This window comes from Vitis vinifera, chromosome 1 (assembly GCF_030704535.1).
Source record: "Vitis vinifera cultivar Pinot Noir 40024 chromosome 1, ASM3070453v1".
In the NCBI taxonomy this organism is placed as follows: Eukaryota; Viridiplantae; Streptophyta; class Magnoliopsida; order Vitales; family Vitaceae; genus Vitis; species Vitis vinifera.
Genome location: NC_081805.1, coordinates 5348874 through 5374237, shown reverse-complemented (window position 1 = coordinate 5374237; position 25364 = coordinate 5348874). Strand labels below are relative to the sequence as shown.

Genomic DNA, 25364 nt, shown 5'->3' with positions numbered 1-25364 from the left:
AAGTGTAGAAAATATTTGGATGACCAATTTACGCTTTTCACTGACATAGTTGCAATGGGGATGGATGTATCCATTTGATAAAAAGCTAAAAAAAATAATAATAATAATTCAAAGCTAGTCGTTAGGCCATTAAGCTTGACTAGGCGACTTTCAATGGGTCGAGCCGAACAGGCTAGAAGCCCCCAAACTTCTTTGACAACTCTAGTCTAGATATAGAGGTGGGCCTTAGTGCCACGAGTTCATGCCCATTTGGAGACAATTTCTTCTTCAGGGGATTAGTTAGGGGAATGAGAAATTAAGAGGTTGATGCTTCAACCAAATTTGATATTTTGCAATGGTCGACAGTGCATAAAGTCACATTTCCTCTACTGCCGAGAATGACTACAGATATGGTTTGACAACTGGATTAATAAGCGCAAAATGAGGGACGCTTAATAGCTGAAAACTACAAAATAGCATCTGCATACACATGAATATACATTTATTGTGGATTATAAAACAGAGAAAAACGCACCAAATCTCTATACATTAGATGGGGAAAAAAAAAACTGCACCCCTAGGACCTAACACTCGAACTCTAATCACCAACCACCGCTACTTACAGAGGGAACGCACACAACATCATCTTAACAAACACCAACATGTAGTCCACATGGTCCTGTTCTGTTAAAAGGCAATTTTACAATGCGTAGATCTTCTCACGGTCAGAATTATAGTCTTCCAAATCTGAAATATTGGCCGAGTACATAGACCATGAGAAAGATTTGCTTCCAGTTGCCCTTCTGATCCGTCTCTGAGAATCATTGCCGAAAATGCCAAAATGCTGCCGGAAAACAAAGTAGGCCATGAAAGCAAGAGTCCCAACAAGAATGGGCGTTCCTATTAGGGTTATGGTGATAGACATCCATGAGCCTCCCTGGCCCACGACCACAAAGGCTATTGACAGGAAAGCCGCGCCTGTGCTAATGCAGGCAGCCCACATCAGCTTGTTAACCACTGAAACAACCTGTTTCTGAGCTCTAGTGTCCCAGGCCACCAAAGTGATCTGAACCACAACAACAGCAAGAGATATGAAGAGAGATGTAGCATTCAAGAGGCAGAAAACTTGGAACCCTACATTGTCAGCTATCCTAGCTTTCCCTACTTCGGGTCCACCCATTATATATTGGCCAGGCAAGTTGAATATGGCTAGGAAAGCAGTGGAGGCAAAAAGAACGGCAACAACTGTCACAGAATTGGTAGTGTTTTGGACAGCTTCTCTGTGAAGTTTCCTTAGCTCTTTGGCAATGCCGGAAACTCGTCTCTGGGTTTTTTCATTCTGTATGAGTTGTGAATGCACCTCATGCTTTATATCACTCACAGTCCTTTTCAGTTCCATTGTTTCATCCTCTTGACCAACATATCTGGCATGCTTGGCACCTGACTCTGCAAGAGCGTCCTTAATTTCCAATTTGGATTCTCCATATTGAAGTTTATCCACCAAATCCATTGCAGTTTCTTTCTGATTATTGATGACGTTGACATCAACTGATCTATAGCTTAGCAAAAGGCTTACTATCTGAAAGAGAAGGAATTGATGATCAGTACAGGAAAAACAACTGAAAACAGCTGTAAGGAAATGAAAATGCCCCTAAATTCAGTAGTATATGCAAATTGAGATGAGCAGTCAAGGAGGGTAAATATATTATATTCCAAAAGTAACAAAAAAATATTGGAAAAATTTGTGTTAAACACCCCTTGCAGGAGCAAAGCCCAGAGTAAAAAAACATGTCTAATCATTTCATACTAACTTGAAATTAGCTCTTTGAAACTCAGATACTGCCAAGATGCCTTTAGGATGATTTCAAAACTCTACTTTTCCCAAAGGTGAAATTTGGGTCTAATTAACATGTATGGTAATGCAATCACTATCAACTGAGGCACACAAATCAGTGTCTATGTAGTTAGCAGCATACCTGAAAGTCAACCCTCCAAACCTCATATTTAAGTACTAAATAATCGCTTTGTGGATTCCTCCAATTATCGGTGATCCCAGTCTTCCTACAGTTTTTGGATATGAGGTTCATAATTTGCATAGAACATTCTAGTCTTTGCATGCCAGGTTTATAAGCCAATGCATGCATTCTCCCTGGGAGGTACCTCTCCAAACTTCTAAAATTCCCTTTGAAACTTTAGTCCATGTAATATATATGTTTTTTAATAGGAATATGCGAGGTTTATTCACATTAAGATAATCAGGAAGGAGAAAGGAAGTCGGGGGTGGGGGCTGGGAGGAGCACTTTTGAGTTTGCACTTGCTTTAAGATATCACTTGGCACAGCTGCAAGGTACTGTTTCTATAGTCATTAAAGAGACATAAGAGGGTACAATACTCAAGCAAACTGGATGTAATCCATTTGCAAATAGGTGGCATGCCTAGTTTATAGGACATTTCATTGGGGGCACTCTAATGAGTTATGACACCATGGAGTCAGGAACTGTCTAGGTTTATCTCACTTAAGAGCTGGAGATAAAGTCAAAACATGCTCACTGTTAGGAGCAAATTTTCTCTAGAACCTTGGATTTCCTATTCAAAGGCCCATGAATATTCTCAAATATGGCAAGATAGAATTCAAAACATTAAGGTCAACTAGGAGGAGGACAAGTTGATGATTGAAAAAAATGCATATTCCTTTGTGTGGAGATTGGAGAGCATTTCAGAATCCAATTAAATGCATTATTGATGCTTTAATTAATAAGTTATTGCACAAACTGCACATCATCAACATCTATAACAACTTGAAGAGAAGTGATCCCCCATTATCTTTAGTTTTCTGTATATCCCATTTTTGCTATGGAAATGAGAGAACATATCTCCTATCTTTTCCTCATTCTCTTCTTCAGCACAAGGAACAACTATATGCTTCATTTGCTCACATTTTAAGGATAATACTGTCCCTCTGAAGATCAGAAAGAGTAACCCCATAAGGAACGAAGCAGCTTCTAATCCAGTTCAAGACTTAGATGGTGTTCGGTAAATCAACTTATTGACTTAATATAACTTAATAACTTAATTTAAGTCATTAAGTAGATTAAGTATATTTGGTCTCATAAAAATAAAAAAAGATTTAAGTACATTTAGTAAAATAATTTAATATCATAACATAAAGTTAATTTTAATTTTAAGCATTAAGTTAAAATAGTTAACATATTCTTAATCTCAAATCTTTTTTACCTCATTTGTCCACATCTATTGAGAGTATATTTTACAATCAATGACTCCATACTTATAACTCATTTTTTATTATAAATATTTTGTAGTTATCTTATGTATCTATTATACTTAAAATATGGATGTTTAATAAACAAATTCATTATTTAAGATTAATAAAAATAAATATTAATTAAAATGAATAAGTGTAGATATTATTTAAAATTAATAAGAGTAAATAAGACAATTTGATGATTTGGAATAAATTTTAAGTTAACTTCATTACAACCTTAATACTTTTTTTTTTTTTTTTAGATAAGTATAAAGAAAACGTATGTTAAAGACAAAAACACCAAAAAAACACCCCAAAGTACATAGAAGGAGAACCTTAATACTTTAAATATTAACTAATAAGTATTAAATCAACAACTTAAGCATAATTTAATTTAAAGTCGACTTAAGTCATTAAATAATAAGTATTAAGGTTTGTCAGAAACCTTCTCAATATGAAGATTGCCATTACTAGTAAATGTAAAATGTCTATCAAAAAAAATTAATAGTAAATGTAAAATGACTAGCCTATATAAATTATGAAGACTGCTGTAACCAGTAAATGTGAAATGACTAAAATAAAAAATGAAGAACAAAAAGGAGAGAAGGAATAGAAGAAGAACCAATAAGTGATGAAAAGAACAATAGAAACACACCTGTGGTCGGCATTTCCTTGTGGCTATATGCACAGCTGTATTACCCTTTTTGTCACGTTCATTAAGTATTGAGTGATCAGCTGCCAGTAACTCATCTACTACATCAGGACACTGACCTTTTACAGCCATATGGAGTGCGGTTTGGCCCTTCTTATCTTTGATGCAAACAATGCCAGCATCTCTCTCTATAAGAACTTTTACCATACGAAGAAGGCCATACCTAGCAGCTGTGTGCAATGAAGTTTTTCCATTTTTCCTTACTATCCTTATTGAGCTGACATCTGCATCTAAGATGGCAGTCACTACATCCAAATGGTCCTGAACAGCAGCTGAATAAAGGGGACTTGTGTTTGTGGAGTCACATGACTTGCAAAGCTCAGGCCACAAATCCAAAAGTTCCTTCACAATCCCTAGATACAATAGCAAGCAAAGCTATATCATGTCAACAACTATTTGATCACTGTTAACATAATATAATATCATAACAAAATCAGTAAGATTTTTTATTCATATGTGCTCATGCATACAGGTTTCAATAGTACAATCACATAAGCATATTCTGTGATACTTTGTAACTCCCACAGCCACTATCTTATAACCCATCTAAGATTTATGCTGAGTGAAATATATTATGCAGTTCTGGAAAGCAGAAGAGGACTTGGTGAATTGACACACTTGAAGGCTTGTGAATCTCAATTCAGATTATTGGCGATGTATGATTCCCAAAGGTGGAAAAAAGGGCAGAATTGTAAGGTGATGATTGTCGATGACTCATATATACCATATCTCTCATTTGTTCTTTGCGGACGATACCATCATATTCTGTGAGGCTAGGAAGGACCACTTAACTCATTTAAGTTGGGTTTTATTTTGGTTTGAAGCGGCTTCCGGTCTAAAGATTAACCTTGCAAAAAGTGAGATCATTCCAGTGGGAGAGGTGGGGGGGATGGAGGAGTTGGCTGTTGAACTAGGGTGCAAGGTGGGCTCTTTACCTTCTCAATACTTGGGTCTACCATTAGGGGTACGCAATAGAGCGCCTTATATGTGGGACGGGGTGGAAGAGAGAGTCAGGAGAAGACTAGCTCTTTGGAAAAGGCAATATATATCTAAAGGGGGAAGAGTTACCTTAATAAAAAGCACTTTGGCTAGCATGCCAATCTACCAAATGTCAATCTTCAGGATGCCCAAGATGGTGGCTAGAAGACTGGAGAAATTGCAAAGGGACTTTTTGTGGGGAGGAGGACAGATGGAGGGGAAAACTCACTTGGTTAATTGGGAGGTGGTATGTACAGATAAGACCAAAGGTGGGCTAGGCATTAGAAAGCTAGCCTTGTTGAACAAAGCATTACTTGGCAAGTGGATATGGAGGTATGCTAGTGACAAAGATAATCTTTGGAAACAAGTGATCAAAGTGAAGTACGGGCAGGAGGATTTCGGGTGGAGGCCAAAGAAGACTATGGGGGCGGTGGGAGTAGGGGTTTGGAAGGAGATTTGTAAAGAATCAGAATGGTGCTGGAATAACATGTTCTTCAAAGTAGGGAAGGGCAACACAATCAGGTTTTGGACAGATGTGTGGTGTTCAGAGACAGCGTTGTCCCATTGTTTCCCTCATCTCTTTGCTATGGCGGTTCAAAGGAACGCAACGGTTGAGGAAATGTGGGATCAAAATTCGGGCAACGGAAACTGGAATCTCAATTTTTTGAGGGACTTCAATGATTGGGAGTTGGGGTTGGTTGGAGATTTTCTTCAGATTTTGAGGGGCCACAAACCCTCTGGGGTAGAAGACTCAGTCCTGTGGAGTAAAGGAGGAAGGGCGCATTTTAGGGTAAAGGAAGCGTATAATTTGCTGGTGAGATCTGAGGATACAGGCTTTCCTTCTAGAAGCATTTGGGTGACAAGGGTGCCAACTAAAGTTTGTTTTTTTGCATGGGAGGCGACGTGGGGGAGGGTGCTGACTTTGGATAGACTACAAAGAAGAGGGTTACAACTTCCAAACCGATGCTTTCTTTGTGGTTGTGAGGAAGAAAGTGTAAATCATATACTCATACACTGTACAGTGGTTAGAGTTTTATGGGATATAGTGTTTGGTTTAGTAGATGTGAATTGGGTTTTCCCAAAAACTGTAAAGGATGTTTTAGTTAGTTGGAGGGGTTCGTTTGTGGGAAAGAAAAGGAAAAAGATTTGGGAAGCCATTCCGTTGTGTATTTTTTGGACGGTGTGGAAGGAAAGGAATAGGATAGCTTTTAGGGAGGGGGTGTTGAACGTTCAGAAGTTAAAGAATATTTTTGTTTGTAATTTGTGGAGTTGGGCCAAACTGTATGTAGGTGAGGAGGCGTTCTCCCTTATAGGGTTTCTTGAGTGGATGGCTTCCACTTAAGGGGAGCTGTTTTTGTTTTGTTGTTTTTGAGGCTTAGTTGCCTTGTATACCCCCTGTATACTTTGTGGCGTCTTGCCTTTTGAATGAATTTCCTTTACTTATCAAAAAAATATATACCATATCACGATTTTCTATTTTTTAATATCTCCTTTAAAGCTTTAAAAAGTGATTCATCAATGGTTTGATGTAGGAAATATTCACAACAGTACTTTCTAGTCTTGGGCACAAAAATAAGCAGTGAATATTGTGTTTAACATCATGCGTCTTCATCATATAGAAATTGGATCAATCATGTGAAAATTGTGAGATCCAAGGTTAGGAAGAGGATTAACGTGAGAGAGAATGGTAGGAATTATATAAGGAGATAATCCCACCAGAGAGGTAAGCTCATAATCCTACAACACATAATAAGCCCTAGATGATAGAAATGTTGCTGAAACTAGAGAAAGTCAATTGCATGGCCCCTTTGCCAAATTATACAAATCCTAATCATTCAATTGCATCTCCCTTTTTTTCTAATAAAAAAAGTTAGAGGTGTGAGAGAGAGAGACAGAGAGAGAAATTAGTCCTCAATGAAATACCTTCGCTGGATTCAGGCAGCATGAAACACTCAATTGCATCTCCCTCTATCAAAATATTGTTTTAAATAAGTTGGAAGTTAATTAAAGATTAGCTTCGAACTTGAGAAAAAATATCAGATCAAGATGGCCAAATTATCAGATCAAAGACGGTCGAGATGTTAGACCGACCAGTCCTTCACCAATTTTGTTTTCTTATTCCTAATACTAAGGATTTCAAAAAGCAACCAAAATAGGAATAGGCCTAAGCCAACCTATAAAAATGGACGCAATTTTCTTACTCCCCAAACAAAATCGCCTTGGACTTTCCTTTCCAGTTTCTAAGGAAATAAAATTACTTAAAAAATACCATGAAACCCTTAGGCTTTCAAAATCAAACCAATTCTCATACAATTTATACTTGCTATAAACCGACGAGACATGGATTAAAAAATTCTAAACGTTGGAAACGTAATAGCTGAAATCGGAAGGAGTATGAGAACTGAAAGCCATACCTAAGTGGCCACGCTTAGCGGCGACGTGGAAGGCATCCATGCCGGACTTGGACCTAATCATAACAGTCTGGAGATCACAGAACTGGAGCAAGTAAGTGAAGATCTCATGGAGGTTATTATCGGCGGCGATGTAGAGAGCCGTTTCGTCGGCGTCGTTCTTCACGGCCATCAGAGCCAAGATCGAAGCTCGAACAGACGGCTCCTCTTCTGTCAATTTGTGGATGATCTGCTTCAGCGATTCCAAGTCGCCGGATCGGACGGCGGCGAACAGAGATTGATTGGAGATGAAGCGCAGTGACATTAAGTCCATTGCAGCAGCTCAATGCTTTCCCACTCTCTCCGTCTCCCACACCCACACTCTCTCCGATCAGTTGTGGGTTTTGTGTCGTTTTCACCCTTTCTCTCTCTCTCTCTAGTTTTCAGTGGAAAGAGGACCGCGTATATGCAATCCACGAAACTGGTGGGTCTTACCAACTCTATCAATGATTCACTGTGATCAATAGTCAACTTTTATTTTTATTTTTTAAAATAAAAAATTATTTAATTATAACAATTTGAGTGAGGGACTCTATTAGAGTGGAATATTTTGATTACCATTTATGAATGATTAAAAATGTAAGCGAGATTTAGATCTACCAATACTAATAATTGTCAACATATGAGGCTCCATCTTATTGTCATCACTCTTTTGTTTCCATTCTAAAATCTAGGGACCATGCGTCTGGTCTTAATTTGAAAATATTGACAAAACCCTTGATTTTTAGATTCATAGTCTCAAATTTTATGATTTGCTATCTCGATGGTACTAACCATTGTCATGATCTCATCCCCCTTTTTTTTTTTGAAATACTTGTTTTTGGCTTTTTATTGAGAAAATGAAAAAAAAAATGGAGAATGGAATTTGAGTTTTATGATTGTTGTTGTTTATTATTTAAAGTTTTGGAATTAGACAAATCATTATATTATTATATATTTTTGTTATATAAATCATGATTGAATCGTCGTCAATGCTATTAAGCTCACATCTGATAATTTGAATAATCGTATAAAACAGTTACACAAACTATACAAGACCAATAAACTAATTATATAATGAGTGTATAAGGCAACATGTTATTCTTCTTATTTTTTAATGTTGCCATCTCAACTATTTATACGTAACACCGTGAAAATGTTCACATCTTATTTTAGATGTTTTTTGGAAATAACTTGTTAGATATATCCTTTAAAGAACTTTTAAAACTTAGGTGGTATTTGGTTTTTTGATTTTTTGCTTAAAATAATTTGTTTTTAGTATATAGGTCGTTTATTTTTCTATTTTTTCATAACTTATTATAAATTTTTTACTAAATAGAAAAAGTCAAAACATGTAGTTTTTTCTAAATAAAAAAAATAACATATTGGCTTTCTTTACTTTTTAATACTTAATATAAATAAAATACTAAAAAAACAAACAATCTCATATTTAACACTATTAAGTATTAAAGTTCTATTTAGAATTAAATAAAAAAACAAACACCACCCACTCTATCCTTTTAGTCACTTATGCAAAACAAATGACCTTTAGGCATGTTACTAGATTCATTTATCATTTTAACATAATTGGTCCTATCTTTTTTTAGATCGATTTATAATTTAAAGTTATATTTGGTTTATATAAAATTTTAAGAAAATTTTAAAAATATATTTTTCTTTTTTAACATTTATACGTTAAAGGGTCAAAATATTTCTCTTTTTTTTTTTTTTAAATAACCTTCATATTTTAAAGTACAAAATATAATCTTAAGTATACCAAAATACCTCATATCTTCTTTTATATAGATATAAAAAAAAAATTATTTTAATCATTTTCAAAAAAAATATTATTCTTATTTTGAAAAATGAAGCTAATTTGGACGATATAGGTTAATATTTTCAAAATATTATTTTGACCCTTTTAATAAAATACCCCATATTATTTTCGTTTCTAATCAAATTTCAACTACACCCCAGCCAGACCAGTCTTCACTCGGCTCTCCACAGTGATTGCAGCAAGGAGGGGGAGCGTGAGTTGAGGCCTGAAATGGCGGGCTTGGGTGCTTCCAAGATTCTAACCCAGTTCCGTCCTCTAACCTGCGCCGCCGCCACGGCCACGGCCACCGCGTGCCATCCGGGGCGGCTGGTGCCCCACCCACCTGATCTTATCAAATGGGTGAGGAGAGAAGGGGGTTTCGTTCACCAGGCAGTGACAATAGCTCCAAGTGCTGACTCCTGTGGCCTTGGATTGGTGGCTTCTCAAGATATCCCTAAAGGCTCTGACCTGATTGCCCTCCCTCACCACATTCCCCTGAGGTTTAGCTCTCTTGAATCCGAGGGTGTTGATACTATTGACTCCGTTTTGGTGAATTTGGCCCGTCAAGTTCCTGGTACGAAGCTTGTCTTTCACTCCCATTTCAATTTTTGTTTTCGTTGTTGCATTGGTTAGACTTAAAAAGGAGAATTTGGTAATGGGCATTGTGTATGAAGAATGAACACTAACAAAATTGACTCCTAGTCGTGCATAGAGATATGGGTTTTCTATTTTATGGGTATATTGTCCAAATTATGAAACTAGAAATTGGCCTTATTGAGTGACATTTTAGGGGTGTTTTTTCATTGCTTTGATAACTCATTTCTTTTTATAAGAGCAACCAAACGGTGTTGGGTTTTTTTCTCTTTCTATTTGACCTTTGTTTTCCTGTTCAAAGCTTGTGGGCAATCTGGAAAATGAGGGCAGCTTGATGATTCTAGAACTTGGAAATTTGATTTGACCAGACTATTACCCATTTGTATCAAAGTCACAGACATAGGCGCCAATAAATCCTGAAAAAGTAGGGTAGGGAAATTGACCTGTCTACTATGTTTGACACAGCACTTGATTTGCAATGGATTTAACTTCAAATACTATGTAGAAATCAAAGAACCAAAGGTGTATGATTATATGACTGTACATAAATATATGAATAAAATGGAAGTGCCTAAATTCTGCAACATCATTGATAAAAAAATGTTGTTTATTCTTGTTCTCCCTTTTAAGAAAAGATTAGCATTTTTTTAATTGTTCAAGTTAATGATAATATTTTTATGTTTTAACTTCTTCTTTTTTTAATAATCAAAATAGAACAATCTCTTTCTTTCTCCACATCAAAAGAGAAATAAGTCTCTCAATGACATTTTTTAGGTCATCTCAATGAATTATGCTTACTGGTTATCCTTGTAAACTATTAGGCTTGAACATAGAAAATCGAGATTCTTTACTTACTATGTGTGACTGTGGTGGTTAAATGCTGTTAGAAACTCGTATGCCTACTAGTCACACTAGATATTATTATGTGAAAGGTATTTGATTGACAAGTTTGTCATTGAAGACCATTTCCAAATTTATTTGATTTTATTTTTTCTAAATGCATGATTTAAATCAGGTCTATGCTAAGTTCTATTACATTGGTCTTTTTTTTTCTCAATAGAATTTTCTGTTGAAGAAATTATAATAAAGTAGTTCCCATCCTTTGCATGGGATAGCTAGTTTGCAAGCAAAGATTGATCCTGAACATATTTCCAAATCTTGTGCTGTATATACATTTTTTGTTGCGCTTACTGTTAAAAGTAATGCAAAATTGAAGACGACTGTATGGCTAGTTCTTTTTTTTTTCCACAACATAAATGCTAAATAAAATGTAAAAAACTTCTGCAACTATTATAAAGCAGTTGATGAATTTCAAATGGATCTTACACTCATAAAATTTGATATTATGGGGCTCATATTGAATAATGATTGCAATGAAAGATTTTAGCTGTTGTAGTATTGGAATAAGCTGTTGCTAATGCAATGAAAGCAATGTTCATAACTATGAACAGATAATACTATATTTTTCTCTACACCTCTCCTTGTTGGAACTATTTATGCCACTTTTGCTGGCTTAAGATAATATGTGGATATTCATATAACACCACCTGTTCTTGCTAGCTCATAGATTTTGTGGATTGTCATTCCATAATTTCACCTATTCTTATTGGCTTAGGGTGTGTTTGGATTGTGTTTCAATAACTGCAATGAGTTTAGTGATAGCAAATAAACATTGCATGAAAAATATTAAGATATGTCTGTCAAAATACCATTTGCACAAAAGGAAAGAAAAAAAAAATGCTTACTTACACTTCTTGTGGTGCCTGGAGAATGAGTTTTCAAATTAGGGCACATGGATTCCCTAGTTCATATTCTAGTATAGAGGGGAATCTTAATCTTCACAAACCTTGTGGTAGCAGACTCCTCTTTTTTCTCTGTTATTTTTTATTTTTATTTTTCTCATTCAATTGCATGAGCGAGAGAGAGAGAGAGAGAGCCATTTCTTTCGAATAATGGGTCATCTGGTCTTTTCTCGCTCCCTTGCATCTCATTCTTTCTTTGCTGCAGTGAAATCTTTCTTTTGTATTTGCTTTGTTGGTGGTGAACTAGATTTCTAATAACACCATTGGTAAAGTTGGTAATATTTCACAAGGCTTCTTTGTCTCCTTTGTGAATGAATACTATCATCCATGTGAAAAAAAGTCAACATTATCCTTATTTTAAAGAAATTTGAAGATATTTAGGGCAAAACCAAAACTTGGGCTGGACTTGTAAACTTCATCTTTGAGTTTTGTGATTGAATCAAATGCATTTTAAACTACATTCATTACATAGATTCTCCAACAAATCAATGATATTGGTATCGGACATGAATGGCATGGATGTAGGCCTCTCCCAAGCATCTGTGTAGAACTTTACACTTACTTTACTCGTGGACTCTACTGAAGAGGGGCATATTTGTAAACCCCAAAATTTGTCTCATACCCATTCTCACTTATTTTATTTTATTTTTATTTACTATTATTTATTTACAGGGCTTATTTTGATTGTGTTTATTTGGGCTCATTCCATTTTAATTTTGGCCCAACTTATGCCTAACTTTCCATACCCATATGTGAGAACTAATCCTAGCCATTCTTTTGCCTTTTAACAACTTAAGCCTGCTTAATGTTACCAAGGTAGCTAAACACTTTAATAAAGTGAGCTTTGAAAGAATACAAGTGTGTTGTACTAATGAACTGTGCAAGACTTAAATGGGTACAAGCCTTAGTGCCTTGATCAAATGAAAGTTCTCTCTTTATTGGGATGTAGAATTCTCTTGAACCTTCCCCCAATCTCTACACTATGAAACATATAACATGGTTTATGATGTTTTGAAATATTCTAGAAATTCCTTGTTCCTACACGGGGTTTCACACAATTCTAGAGTACTCTAGGTGCCTATTTATAAATAAGGGAGACATAACCATTAAGTAAACTCATAAGTGCAATACACTTAAATTCTAATGTAGATCTAGCTAACCTAAGGCTACCCATAGAATTCTAGAAAATTCCAAGGCTTCCAAAAACTTCTAGGATATTCCACATTCTCTAGCAAGCTTCATATAATTGTCTTCTAGAACCTTTCTGTCCTACTATATAAACAAGGATGCCATTTGTGTTGTGCGAGACATGAATATGCTTTTTCTAGCTGTTTAAAATTCCAATTAAAAATGGTCCAAGTGTTTGAAAAGCTCTCCCCACCAAAATGTGAGCATTAAGTCAGTAGCTAAATCATTCACAGTATGTCAATTATTTAAAGTGATAAGAAAGGAAAATTGATGGGATGATATGAAAAGTAATGAGTCTTAATAGCAGATAAACATGATGCTCTCCTAGAAGATTCTTTTAATTCATTTCTAACTATTAGTTGAAATTTAATTTCTTAGAGTGCATTTGGAATGAAAGGAATTTGATAGAAAAGAAAACAATTGATTTGAAATGAAGGAATTCATGGAAAGAAATATTTTCAAAGGATTTGGTGGAAGAAGTTTTAAGTTTTCAATTTCTTTTAAAAAGGGTGGGATTTCACATGATTTGGATTTTATTGAAGTAAATGCTAAGTTATAGTTTCTACTTTTCCAACGATGCCCTTTTTTCTCTATCTTTTTCTCTGTAACTTAGTATGTTCTCTCTTTCACTTTCTTCATCTTTTTCTTCCATCAGTATCATTTAATTTTCTTTTTCTTTTTATACTTTAATAGTTTTTTCATAGTAGAATCTTCTCATAGATTTCTATTTTTATGATTATTGATGCAGTCATATAGGAATTGAAATAAAAAAATATTTTATTGTAATAATTAGTAATTTTTTATTTTTTAAATGGTATAAGCAATTTTCTGTTTTGATTGAATTAAAATGTTGAATTTAAAATAATTTAGGTCATTCTAGGAGTGATTTATTATTTTTGTTTTATGTGGAGACTTCAAATAATTAATAATGGTTGTTCATTCAATTTTTTGAAGTAGATGGTATTCTTAATTAGTTTTTTCATAATGAATTAATTTATTTTTATAACTAAATTTATTTATTAGTTTGATTTTAAGTTTGAATGATTAATATTTAAATCACTCTCATCCGGAGCACTTTGGCGAGCATGCCAACCTATCTTATGTCATTATTGCGCATGCCAAGAGTGGTTAAATTAAGACTTGAGAAAATTCAAAGGGATTTTCTTTGGGGAGGGGGAGCGTTGGAGAAGAGGCCCCATCTTGTAAAGTGGGCTATTGTCTGTACTCACAAAAAGATGGGTGGATTGGGGATTAGAAATCTTTCCATTCTCAATAGAGCCCTCTTGTGCAAATGGAGTTGGCGTTTTGCGGTTGAAAGAGACTCATATTGGAAGCTTATTATTAGTACGAAGTATGGGGTTGAAAGAGGAGGGTGGAGCACTCGTGGGGCTAGGGAGGGCCATGGGGTAGGGCTTTGGAAGGAAATCAGCAAGGAAGGTTTGTTATTGCTCAATAATGTATCATTCTCGATGGGGGATGGTAAAAGGATGAGGTTTTGAAAAGACATTTGGTGCGGGAACACGCCCCTTTGTGAGGCCTTTCCCTCCTTGTTTGATTTAGCGGGTTCTAAAGATGCGTGGGTAGCGGACTATTGGGACCCAATGGGGGAAGAGGGAGGTTGGACTCCCCACTTCCTTAGACCTTTCAATGATTGGGAGGTGGAGGAGCTGGAGAGATTCCTTTCATCCATTCAAGGAAAGAGGCTGGATGCTGATGTGGAGGATAGGATGCTGTGGAAAGAGACGAAAAATGAGATTTTCATTGTAAAATCTCTTTATAAGTCTCTTGTTCATAGCTGTGCAGTCTCGTTTCCGTCCAATATTATTTGGAGTCCGTATGTTCCTACAAGGGTGAGTTTTTTTGCTTGGGAAGCTTCTTGGGAGAAGGTCCTTACTCAAGATCAACTTAAGAGGAGGGGCTGGATTTTAGCCAACAAATGTTGCTTGTGTTGTGTTGAAGAGGAAACGATAAATCATATCCTTGTTCATTGTTCTAAGGCGAAGATTTTGTGGGATCTTGTGTTTTCTCTTTTTGGAGTTAATTGGGTTCTGCCGCTTACGGTGAGAAACACTCTATTAAGTTGGTATGTTTCGTTTAAGGACAAGAAACATAGAAAGGTTTGGCGGGCAGTTCCTCTTTGTTTATTTTGGATGGTTTGGAAGGAAAGAAATATGATAGTCTTTGATAATGAGACTTTGTCGACTCAAAGATTGAAAAATTCCTTTGTTTGTAATCTCTTATCTTGGGCTAAATCTTCTATAGCTGTAGGCCCCTTAACTTTGTTTAACTTTGTGGAATGGCTGGGTTCTTGTTGAGGGCCGGTGAGTGCTTGTGTTTTTGTTGTTTTTTTAGGTGACACTTGTATACTCCCTGTATGCTCTGGGTCACCTTTCAAGCACCCTTTTTCTAACATATCTTTGTGCTTTTACCTATAAAAAAAAAATAAAACAAATGATTTCTTTTCCATCTTTATTACAATACGATACAACAGAAAGAATTGTTTTCATTTCAATTCCCATACCAACATGATGAAGGAATTGAAATCCAATTCATTTTGTCTCAAGTTCCTTTAATTGAATTATTTTCCTCTAGAATTTGGTTCCAAGCACAGAATATCCATATAATATATCTGACTTTAGTTTTTCTTCTGTTTAGAATACGATATATGAGTGTCACAAAAAGTGAAACCTATGTTTTATGAAATTGCATGTAGGCTTTCCTGTTCAAAATATAGGTTAGTGACTCCAATTTTAAACATTAGGCTACACGCTACACTGAGTTTTCAATTTAAGGAGTAAACTGGACATTGAGCACATTTGGCAGAGGAACTATGGGCTATGAGATTGGGTTTGAAGCTTTTGCAAGAAAGAGCATCAATTGGTTCCTTCTGGTGGGCATACATCAGCAATCTTCCAGAAACTTACAGTGTACCCATCTTCTTTCCTGGAGAGGATATAAAGAACTTGCAGTATGCTCCTCTGCTTTACCAGGTATTTAAATCAATAAACTTAAATGCTAATACTTTCTGCTGATTTAGTGCTTTCAGATCAAAATTATGATCGTTGTTTGGGGAGCGGGAATATCTGTTCTGCCAAATGTGGACCAGAACCCTTCTAATTGTGTTTAGCATATGACCCCAAGTTTTTTTTTGATAAGTAAAGAAGAAATGCATTAAGAAAGAGGCAAAAAGCCACAAAGCATACAGGGGGTATACAAGGCGGCTAAGCCTCAAAAAACAAAGACAAAAAGATTCACCTCCCCTTAAGTGGATGCTACCCACTCCAGGAAGCCTATAAGAGAAAAAGCCTCCGCACCTAAATCCAATTTGGCCTAGCTCCACAAATTACAAACAAAAAAATTTTTTAGCTTCTGAATATTCAACACCCCCCCCCCCCCCTCCCTCCCCCCTAAAAGCTAATCTATTCCTCTCCTTCCATACCGTTCAAAAAATGCACAACAGAATGAATTTCCAAATCTTTTTCCTTTTCTTCCCCACAAAGGGGCCCTTCCAGCTAATTAATACCTCCTTTACAGTTTCTGGAAAGACCCATTTAACATCTACTAACCTAAGGACAATATCCCACAAAGCTCTAACCACTATACAATGTATAAGAATATGATTTACATTTTCTTCTTCACAACCACACAAAAAACAGCAATTAGGAAGTTGCACCCCTCTTCTTTGGAGCCTATCCAGAGTAAGCACCTTCCCCCACGTCGCCTCCCAAGCAAAGAAGGCGACTTTAGTTGGCACCGTAGCCACCCAAATACATCTTGAAGGAAAGCCGGTGTCATTAGGATTGGCCAACAAACTATAAGCTTCCTTGACCTTGAACTGACCATTTTTTCTTCGCCTCCAAATAACCGAGTCTTCCTCCAAAGAAGGCCTATGACCCCTTAGCACATGGGGCAAATCCCCAACCATATCCAACTCCCAATCATTGAAGTCCCTCAAAAAATTTAGGTTCCAACCTCCTTGACCAGAATTTTGGTCCCACATTTCCTCAACCGTTGAATTATTATGAACAGCCATGACGAAGAGACGAGGAAAACAATGGGACAGCGCTGTATCAGTACACCAAACATCTGTCCAAAATCTGATTTTGGTACCTTTCCTAGCTCGGAATACCATGTTATCCCAGCACCAATCAGATTCTTTCAAAATCTCCTTCCAAACCCCTACTCCAACCGCCCCATTAGCCTTCTTTGGCCTCCATCCAAGTCCCTCTTGCCCATACTTCACCGTAATCACTTGTTTCCAAAGATTATCTTTGTCACAAGCATACCTCCATATCCACTTGCCAAGCAAGACTTTGTTCAACATGGCTAGCTTCCTTAGGCCTAGCCCACCCTTGTCCTTGTTTGTACATACCTCCTCCCAATTAACTAGATGAATTTTCCCCTCCAAGTTTCCCCCTCCTCATAGGAAGTCCCTTTGCACTTTCTCTAGCCTTCTAGCAACAATCTTGGGCATTCTGAAAATAGACATTTGATAGATTGGCATGCTAGCCAAAGTACTTTTTATTAGTGTGATTCTTCCCCCTTTGGAAATATATTGTCTTTCCCAAAGCGCAAGTCTCCTCCTTACTCTCTCTTCCACCCCATCCCACATAGAAGGAGCTCTATTAGCATATGACCCCAAGTTTTTAACTTTCCAAATCACAGAAAATTTTCCAGGATTTGCTCCTGTTTTTGGTTTCCCCTGAGTGGACCAGCTGAAGGGTATATATATATTTGATACCATAGTGCTGAGACTGCGGATTACCAAACAGCCCTTGATTTTTGCAGTTATATTCATAGTTGCTCATGATTTGCTTGCACCAGGTAAACAAGAGATGTCGGTTTCTTCTAGATTTTGAGAAAGAAGTCAAACGTGTACTGAAAAATCTGAAACCGGATGATCACCCTTTTAGGGGTCAAGATGTTGATGCATCTTCCCTTGGATGGGCAATGTCTGCAGTCTCATCCAGGGCATTCCGTTTGCACGGCAAGAAACTGTCAGATGGGACGCATGTTGATGTTCCTATGATGCTTCCTCTTATTGATATGTGCAACCACAGCTTCAATCCTAATGCCCAAATTGTTCAGGAACAAGATGCAGGGAGCACTAATATGTTAATAAAGGCACGTTCATTTTTTTTACCTTTTCTTTGGTGGGGAAGGGGATTCATATTTCTTCATCTTTCTCTCCTCCTTTCAATTTAATTTATTTAGTCCATGAACACCAGGTTGTGGCGGAAACACAGATCAAACAAGATGATAATCTAGTACTCAACTATGGCTGTTTGAACAATGACTTTTTCCTTCTTGATTATGGATTTGTGATACCCTCAAATCCCTATGACTGTATTGAGCTCAAATATGATGGAGCCCTTCTGGATGCTGCAAGCATGGCTGCTGGGGTCATGTCCCCGAACTTCTCTTCACCAGCTCCCTGGCAACAGCAAATTCTTTCCCAGCTAAATTTAGATGGAGAAGCTCCTGTTCTCAAGGTTTCTGCTTCCCCTTCTCTAGTTGAATTTTCAAGAGTTGAATATCACTATTCTTACTTTTTGTTTAGACTAACTATAGCTTAAAGTAAGCTGCCTTGCATTCCCTCATTTCCAACCTTGGGTTGGGATACTGCTGTTCCAACTAGGTTGTGTTTGGTTTTGCATTGTGGAACAGCTTTTGGGCATTTGACTTGGAATACGTCAATTTTGATAACTTTTTGTATTTGGTGGCTCAACGCCACCCTAATCTGTGAGACTTCAAAATCACCAATTAGGAAATTAAAAATAAAATTGCTAAGGAAAAAAAAAAAGGAGATTATAAAAGTGAAAATTCAAGTCTTTGTAGAGTACATTTAAAAACCTACAAACAATGCCCTCATGCAAATATCCTAAATAACCAAACATTTGACTTGGAATATGTCAATTTTGATAACTTTTTGTATTTGGTGGCTCAACACCACCATAATCTGTGAGACTTCAAAATCACCAATTAGGAAATTAAAAATAAAATTACTAAGGAAAAAAAAAAAGGGAGATTATAAAAGTGAAAATTCAAGTCTTTGTAGAGTACATTTAAAAACTTACAAACAATGCCCTCATGCAAATATCCTAAATAACCAAACATTTGACTTGGAATATGTCAGTTTTGATAACTTTTTGTATTTGGTGGCTCAACACCACCATAATCTGTGAGACTTCAAAATCACCAATTAGGAAATTAAAAATAGAATTACTAAGGAAAAAAAAAAAGGAGATTATAAAAGTGAAAATTCAAGTCTTTGTAGAGTACATTTAAAAACTTACAAACAATGCCCTCATGCAAATATCCTAAATAACCGAAACAGCAGTGACTTATGAGGCGGATGAAGATGATGACTGCATTCCCTTTTCCCTGATCCAAAAACATTGAACAAAACTGCCTCTAGATTATCCAAAACGACTTCATGCCCTGGATTTGATTTTCATAATCAAATCTTGCAAGCTTGAACCTTCAACATCCATAACAGGTGGTACCAAAGGCAGACTTGCCACCCTAGTTGAGGACTAACCTAACAAAGACAGTCATTGTTTTCATAGAGTTGCTCTTGAATTTCAGACTTTTGACCTCATATGCTTATCTTATGTTTTTTTCCTATGGCAGGTAAACTTAGGAGGCTCAGAATTGGTAGAGGGCCGCCTGTTGGCTGCCTTAAGAGTACTTCTTGCCTCTGACTTGGAAACAGTACAGAAGCACGATTTGAATACACTTAAATCATTAGCAGCCGAAGCTCCTCTTGGGATATCAAACGAAGTGGCTGCTCTACGCACTGTTATTGCATTATGTGTGATTGCACTGGGACACTTCCCCACCAAAATAATGGAGGATGAAGCCCTTTTGAAACAAGGTGTTTCGGGTTCCGCTGAATTAGCTATCCAGTTTAGGATCCAAAAGAAATCAGTGATTATAGATGTGATGAGAGGTCTCACAAGCAGGGTGAAGTTACTCTCGTCAAAGGAAAAGATCAGTGCTCAAGGCTAAGTTATCATGGTAGAAGAGTTATTTTAGCTCTGCAGATCAGATAGAAAAAAAGAAAAGAAAATGAAAGTTTGACCGAGACTCATTCACCCTTATGTCTCATTGTTCTCACCATGTACATTTCCTTTTTATCTTTTATTCTTCTCTACAATAATTTTCTGTTTTGAAGCATATTTGACTCAAAACGCTTCTAGGAAATTTTGGGTTGGGGCCGGTGATCCCTCTTTGTTCATTTGACTTCTTATTGCAATTTATTTCACACTTGTAGCGTTCTGTTTTGGTTTTTTCTACACTAATGTACAGTTAAACTTTACTCCCCTTTGCCCTGGTTCTCAGATCTCTGTATTTTAGCTGATCTATATTTTGCTTCTGTAATTGGACATTGATTTAGTTTGCAAAGGCCCCATACAAATTCAATTGAAAGCATGGCCAACAACTTGGTTAATCTTTGCCTCATTAATGATTGAATTGCCATGAAAACTGAATGAACACCTTACCATCCATGAAATTGGCAGAAAAAACTGAAAAAAGTAAATGCAGAATCTGTTTTAGTTTAAATAAACTTAAAATATCTGGTAAAGCTAATCATGTCCTTATATTTAAAGCATGATATATGACTAATGATTGTGCGTGGGAAGTGGATAATGGATTTAGTGCAGAGCATAATTATTCATCATCATGTCAACAAAGCCAACGACGAAAAATTTGGAGAGATCCGAGTGCTTTCTATAAAGAATCTATACCAACAAAACCAATAAAGAAAATGTTAAGGAAGATGGAATTTGTGTTCAAAGCATAAGAAAACAGGAGAAAAGTGATGGAAGAAATTTCCAGTAGTTCATCAATCCGTCTAAAATTAAAAGGGACGAAAAGCTAGTGTTGGAGTGAATCCTTCAAATTTTAGAAATTAATCAGAAAGTAGCCACCACATCCTGCTCCACAAGATATATATACAATAACAAAATCATAGAAACTGGTGGGTAGCTGAACAAGACAGCAAGATGTCAAGAACAAGAGGTAAAAAAAAAAAAAAGGACAAAAAGACTAAGATCTGCAATCCATGTGGTGGGAAGATTCTAGGAGTTGGCAACTGAGATAGGCCTATCAGCTAATCCCAACGGAGAACGAGAGCGCTGCCGGGTGATGTCACGGAGGACACGCCTCACCTCAGGCTGCTGCAGAGACGGGTGGCTGATCTTCTCCATCTCTTGCTTGATCTTCATTACCTGACTGTGAATCGGAGCACCCATATACTTCTCTTCTTCCATTTTGTTGTTGTCGCTCTCCTTCATTTCTTGTGCTGGCTTCCTCTATGCCCCTCTCTCTCTCTCAGTTTCTGAAGGCGTTTTGAGAGATATTGCAAGAGGTCTTTCCTTCTTTATATATAAATATGAACACCGAAACGTGGAGGAAATATCAATATGCACGAGTTGATCACCAATACTTGAGTCAGACGACTCTTTTGAACCCTCTGCCCGACCAATGCCCCTCTACTTTATCACAATTACTCAACACGAGATACAGATTTGGACAGCAGCATTAGCGGTGGGAGAATCGTGGCCGCTGTGAAAGCCAAACGGAGGGCCACGATTGGTGGACGGCTAGGGATTTTATTTTTCAATTGAAGTATGAAAAATTGAAAATAATTTCCTTGGATTTGTTTGGTGGGTTCAGTTTTAATGTTTGCGGGAGTCAATGCATTTCTGTGGCAACTAACCAATTTTCAAAGAGGATGGGTAGATGGCCTGATGGCCAGAGGCTTCACACCTGGCTTCCTTCCTTTGACCGCTCTCTCCCTCTCCCCCTATATTCCACATGTCTCTCGCAAGGGTTTAGTACTAGTCCTACCTGGATCAGATATATCATGGTTCCTCAATATCGTTCTTTTTTTCTCTTAATTACTACTTATTGTTTGAATAATTTTTCTTAAAACATACTGAGGACGACTCATCGAAGTCACGTAAAATCGTTGTCAAATACTTAGAAGAGGGGCGGACATCTGAAAAAAATTGGTCCGTGACTTATGTTTCCTTAAAAGATTCGACCTCGAAACTTTGAAAGTTGAAAGTCGTGGAAATATGTGAGTATTGTTTGGGGCCCTGACATTTGACCAGAACCTTTCACATGTAGCCATAAGGCATGTGGGATATGATAGGATGAGAACGGGGGACATGAGGATACTGGGGGTAAAGACGAAGGCATTATGGCGGTTTAACGACATGGCTAAATAACTTAATTAGTTAGTGAGGGGCGTTAGGTTTGTGATTTGGTTGGTCGGCGGCCGGCAGTTGTGTGCTTCAAGAATCATCCAACTTTGCCACGTTGCCTCCTCCCATTTGCTCCTCATGTTTCTTGATTTTGCAGCACTCCACTTTTCTAAACTTACCTACTCTGTTTAATCTTTTTTTTTTTTTACTTTTTTTTTTTTCTATTTGGAGTCATGCGTGCTGGTGGCTGCCACATTTGTGCGGTCCAAATAGGCCCATGTTGGCAGTTGGCCAAGCCTTGCTCACAAGAACCCCACTGCTGAGTATGAATTTCTCAATTGTTAATGTATTGATTGATACCTCACAACTCACAAGAATACTTCCCCAAATGCTAAATGCTTTACACATGCTCAAGTTAGGCTACTTAACCTGTCCCATCATTAAGCAAGTATGTTGGATGACTTGAAGGTCTTGGACTCTTGGCTTGATGGTTATAGTTGAAGACTTGCGCCCTAAAATGAAATTGATCTAAATACCACTATGCCAATTTCATAAATCAATCAAACTTACGATTTTATCCACCAAGTTTCATTGATTTATGTAATTTGAAACAATCTCAATCTTGTCATCTAATTTTTATTTTATTTTTTTATAAAAGACAAAAACACACTCCAAGTATTTTAATACTTAATTTTTTATCAAAGACCTATTCTAACAAAATATAATTTTTTTCAATAGATCTCCAAATAAGATATTAATTTTTTTGATTGAAATATTCTCTTGTGTTTGGTTAGGGGAAAGTAAGAAAAAAAAAATGTCAAAGAAAGTGGTTTTCTCATATTTGGTTTTACCATAAAAAAATAAAATTAAATATAATTAAAATTAGTTAAAAATTTATATATTTTAAAATTATTTAATCTTTATATAATGAATGAAAATAAATAAAATGAATTTAAAGAAATATATAAAAATAATTTATTGATTTTGAATGTATTTTTTATTTTCCTTCGTTTTTTTTTTCCTTTTACTTTTTATTTCTATTTTTTTCCCTAAGGTTAGTTGCATCCATCAACTCCCATTGTGTTCGAATGTTATAAGCACTTGGGTGAAGACATTATAAGAATAGGATATGCGCATTTTCTAATAGCAATTACTTTTGGGAGAGTTGGTATAACTTAAGGTCTTATAAGGTCTTACACCTTTAAATATATAAGTTTTTAACTGGTTTTAATTATATTTGATTTTTTTTTATATTTTTCATAAGACAATCAAATATGAGAAAAAAAAAATTTAACATTTTTTTTTCGTTCTTTATTACTTTTTGGAAATCAAAGATAACCTGAGTCTTTGGATCTTCAAATACTTGATTAAAAAATTTTGAAGTCTTCAATTGAAAAATCTTTTAAATCTTTGAAGGGTTCTTTAAATTTTCAAAGGCTTTTGAAAACTTCTTGGCTTTCCCTCTCCTGTAGTGTATCATTGTCTTTTGTTTAAATCCGAGGAGTCCCCTGTTTGTTGGAGTAGAGAGACGTCTTTGAAATGATTTATGACTTCTTCTTGATGGTATGAATGCAGAAGTAGAAAATTGGAAATGGTCATCCTTTCATAATTATATGAATCTAGCTGAATGGTCTTCCAATGAATAATTATCCAAATGATAATTAAAGGGTAATACCTTCAATCATGATCATTACAATACTAAATTCTTAGCATGTTGAAATTGGTAATGTCTCCTTCCTAGAAATGGTTCATGGCTTCATACTCGTATGAATCTAGAAGTTGCTAATATTGGAATGCGAAACCAACATCCATGACATGAACAAAAGTCTTATTTGGAGAAAAGAAGATGGTAGGAAGGATTGCTATCGTTAATGGATGAATTTGTGATAGAGTTATTATTCTTTTGCTTGTGGAGCAAAAACTTGAACCTATTAGCTCAAGGTTTCCTCGTTATTGTATTTTAATGATTGTTAAATAATAATAAGAATGCATTTGATATTGATTTTATGAAATGTTTCTAGTATTTTTAATATTTGAAAATTTTTATCTTTTAAGTATTAAAGATGTTAAAAATATTTTCTAAAATCACTATCAAACGCACTCTAAGAGTGTATTTGATAATAATTTTATGAAGTATTTATACTTTAATTGATTAATCAAATATGGATACCGAGGAAAATATGATACAATAATGAAATTGTGAAAACGGACTACGAAAACAAACAGAATTAATACATAAGAGATGCACAAATCAATTTATTATAGAAATTATTTATTATTCTAAAAATCACAATAGAATTTCAAAAAAAATCAATTTATTAACAAAGGATTTGATTTATTTATTAAAAGAATATATTGAATACAATTTTGTTTAAAGAGAAAAGTTTGAATTTGATTTTATTTACAAGAAAGTGATTTTATTTATTTTTGCTAGAAAATGAATGAATTTTTAAAAATTTGTTTTCAAGAAAGTATTCTACTTCAATTTTTTTGTTTAAGGAAAAAAAATGATGTTTACAAATTTATTTACAAGATAAAATTTCAATTTGATTTTTATTTACAAAGAAATTGATTTATTAAAAAATAAGTATCAGTTAAATTTCTATTTAGGAAAAATGATTTTAAAAAGAAAAGGTTTTCATTAGTTTAATTCAATTTTATTAAGAAGTTGATTTTTTTATAAAAATATTTTTAATTTAATTTTATTTAAAAAGAGAATTTGACAACTTCTATTTATGAAAAAAAATATCTCCAAACCAATTTTATTTAAGAAGAGATTTTTATTATTAAAAGATTTTTGCAACTTTTATTTTTGAAAATTATTTCTAAATCAAACTTCATTTTCGAAAATTACAACTTCCACTTATGATAATTACTTTCCAATTAAATTTTATTTAAAAAAATGTTTTCATTTAATTCCATTAAAAGCATATTTTACAAGGAGATTTCATCTTTATTTTTTTTAAATGATTTATAATTTACAAAACTATTACAAAGTTATTTTATTTAAAAGAATTTTGTGATTTCACCTTGGCATGTTTGCAATTTTTATTTAAAGATAATTTTTAATACTTTTGTTTTTAAAAATCATTTTGGACAATTTATGAAAAAAAAATTCTAGATTTTTATTGAAACTATTTTATTAATTTTTATTAAAATCAAATTTTCGGATTTATCAAAAATATTTTCTGGAACTTTTTTTATTAAAAACAATTTTCTAAATTTATTAAAAACAAATTTCTCGAACCTTTTTTTTTTTAAAAAAAAACAATATTTTGAATTTATTAAAAACAAACTTCTGGAGCCTTTTTATCAAAAAACAATTTTCTGGACATTTCAAAAAACGAATTTCTGGAAATTTTATTTTATTAAAGTAAATTCTTGAACTC

General features: G+C 35.2%; 2 protein-coding genes across 2 annotated transcripts; one reads left to right on the top strand and one right to left on the bottom strand.

Moving 5' to 3' along the window:
* Window positions 1-406: 406 nt before the first annotated feature.
* LOC100249051 (ankyrin repeat-containing protein At2g01680) lies at window positions 407-7896 on the bottom strand. The gene is made up of 3 exons (XM_002284866.5): window positions 7346-7896; window positions 3897-4306; window positions 407-1558 (listed from the first exon to the last, which is right to left on the bottom strand). Exons 1-3 carry the CDS (start codon window positions 7653-7655, stop codon window positions 680-682), a joined length of 1599 nt encoding a protein of 532 aa, XP_002284902.1. The 5' UTR covers window positions 7656-7896; the 3' UTR covers window positions 407-679.
* A 1405-nt stretch (window positions 7897-9301) lies between these two features.
* Window positions 9302-20086, top strand: LOC100249103 (rubisco methyltransferase-like). Its single transcript, XM_002281210.4, has 5 exons — window positions 9302-9750; window positions 15584-15750; window positions 17585-17884; window positions 17989-18252; window positions 19394-20086. Exons 1-5 carry the CDS (start codon window positions 9408-9410, stop codon window positions 19769-19771), a joined length of 1452 nt encoding a protein of 483 aa, XP_002281246.1. The 5' UTR covers window positions 9302-9407; the 3' UTR covers window positions 19772-20086.
* Window positions 20087-25364: the final 5278 nt, after the last annotated feature.

Bases quoted from the DNA above. Each gene is read 5' to 3' on its own strand.
- LOC100249051 (XM_002284866.5), bottom strand. From the start codon at position 7,655: ATGGACTTAATGTCACTGCGCTTCATCTCCAATCAATCTCTGTTCGCC. The intron at 4,307-7,345 runs GTATGGCTTTCA...TATTGTATCTAG, and splicing joins CGCTAAGCGTGGCCACTTAG to GGATTGTGAAGGAACTTTTG. The intron at 1,559-3,896 runs GTGTGTTTCTAT...CTTCTCTTTCAG, and splicing joins CAAGGAAATGCCGACCACAG to ATAGTAAGCCTTTTGCTAAG.
- LOC100249103 (XM_002281210.4), top strand. From the start codon at position 9,408: ATGGCGGGCTTGGGTGCTTCCAAGATTCTAACCCAGTTCCGTCCTCTA. The intron at 15,751-17,584 runs GTATTTAAATCA...TGCTTGCACCAG, and splicing joins ATGCTCCTCTGCTTTACCAG to GTAAACAAGAGATGTCGGTT. The intron at 18,253-19,393 runs GTTTCTGCTTCC...TTCCTATGGCAG, and splicing joins GAGAAGCTCCTGTTCTCAAG to GTAAACTTAGGAGGCTCAGA.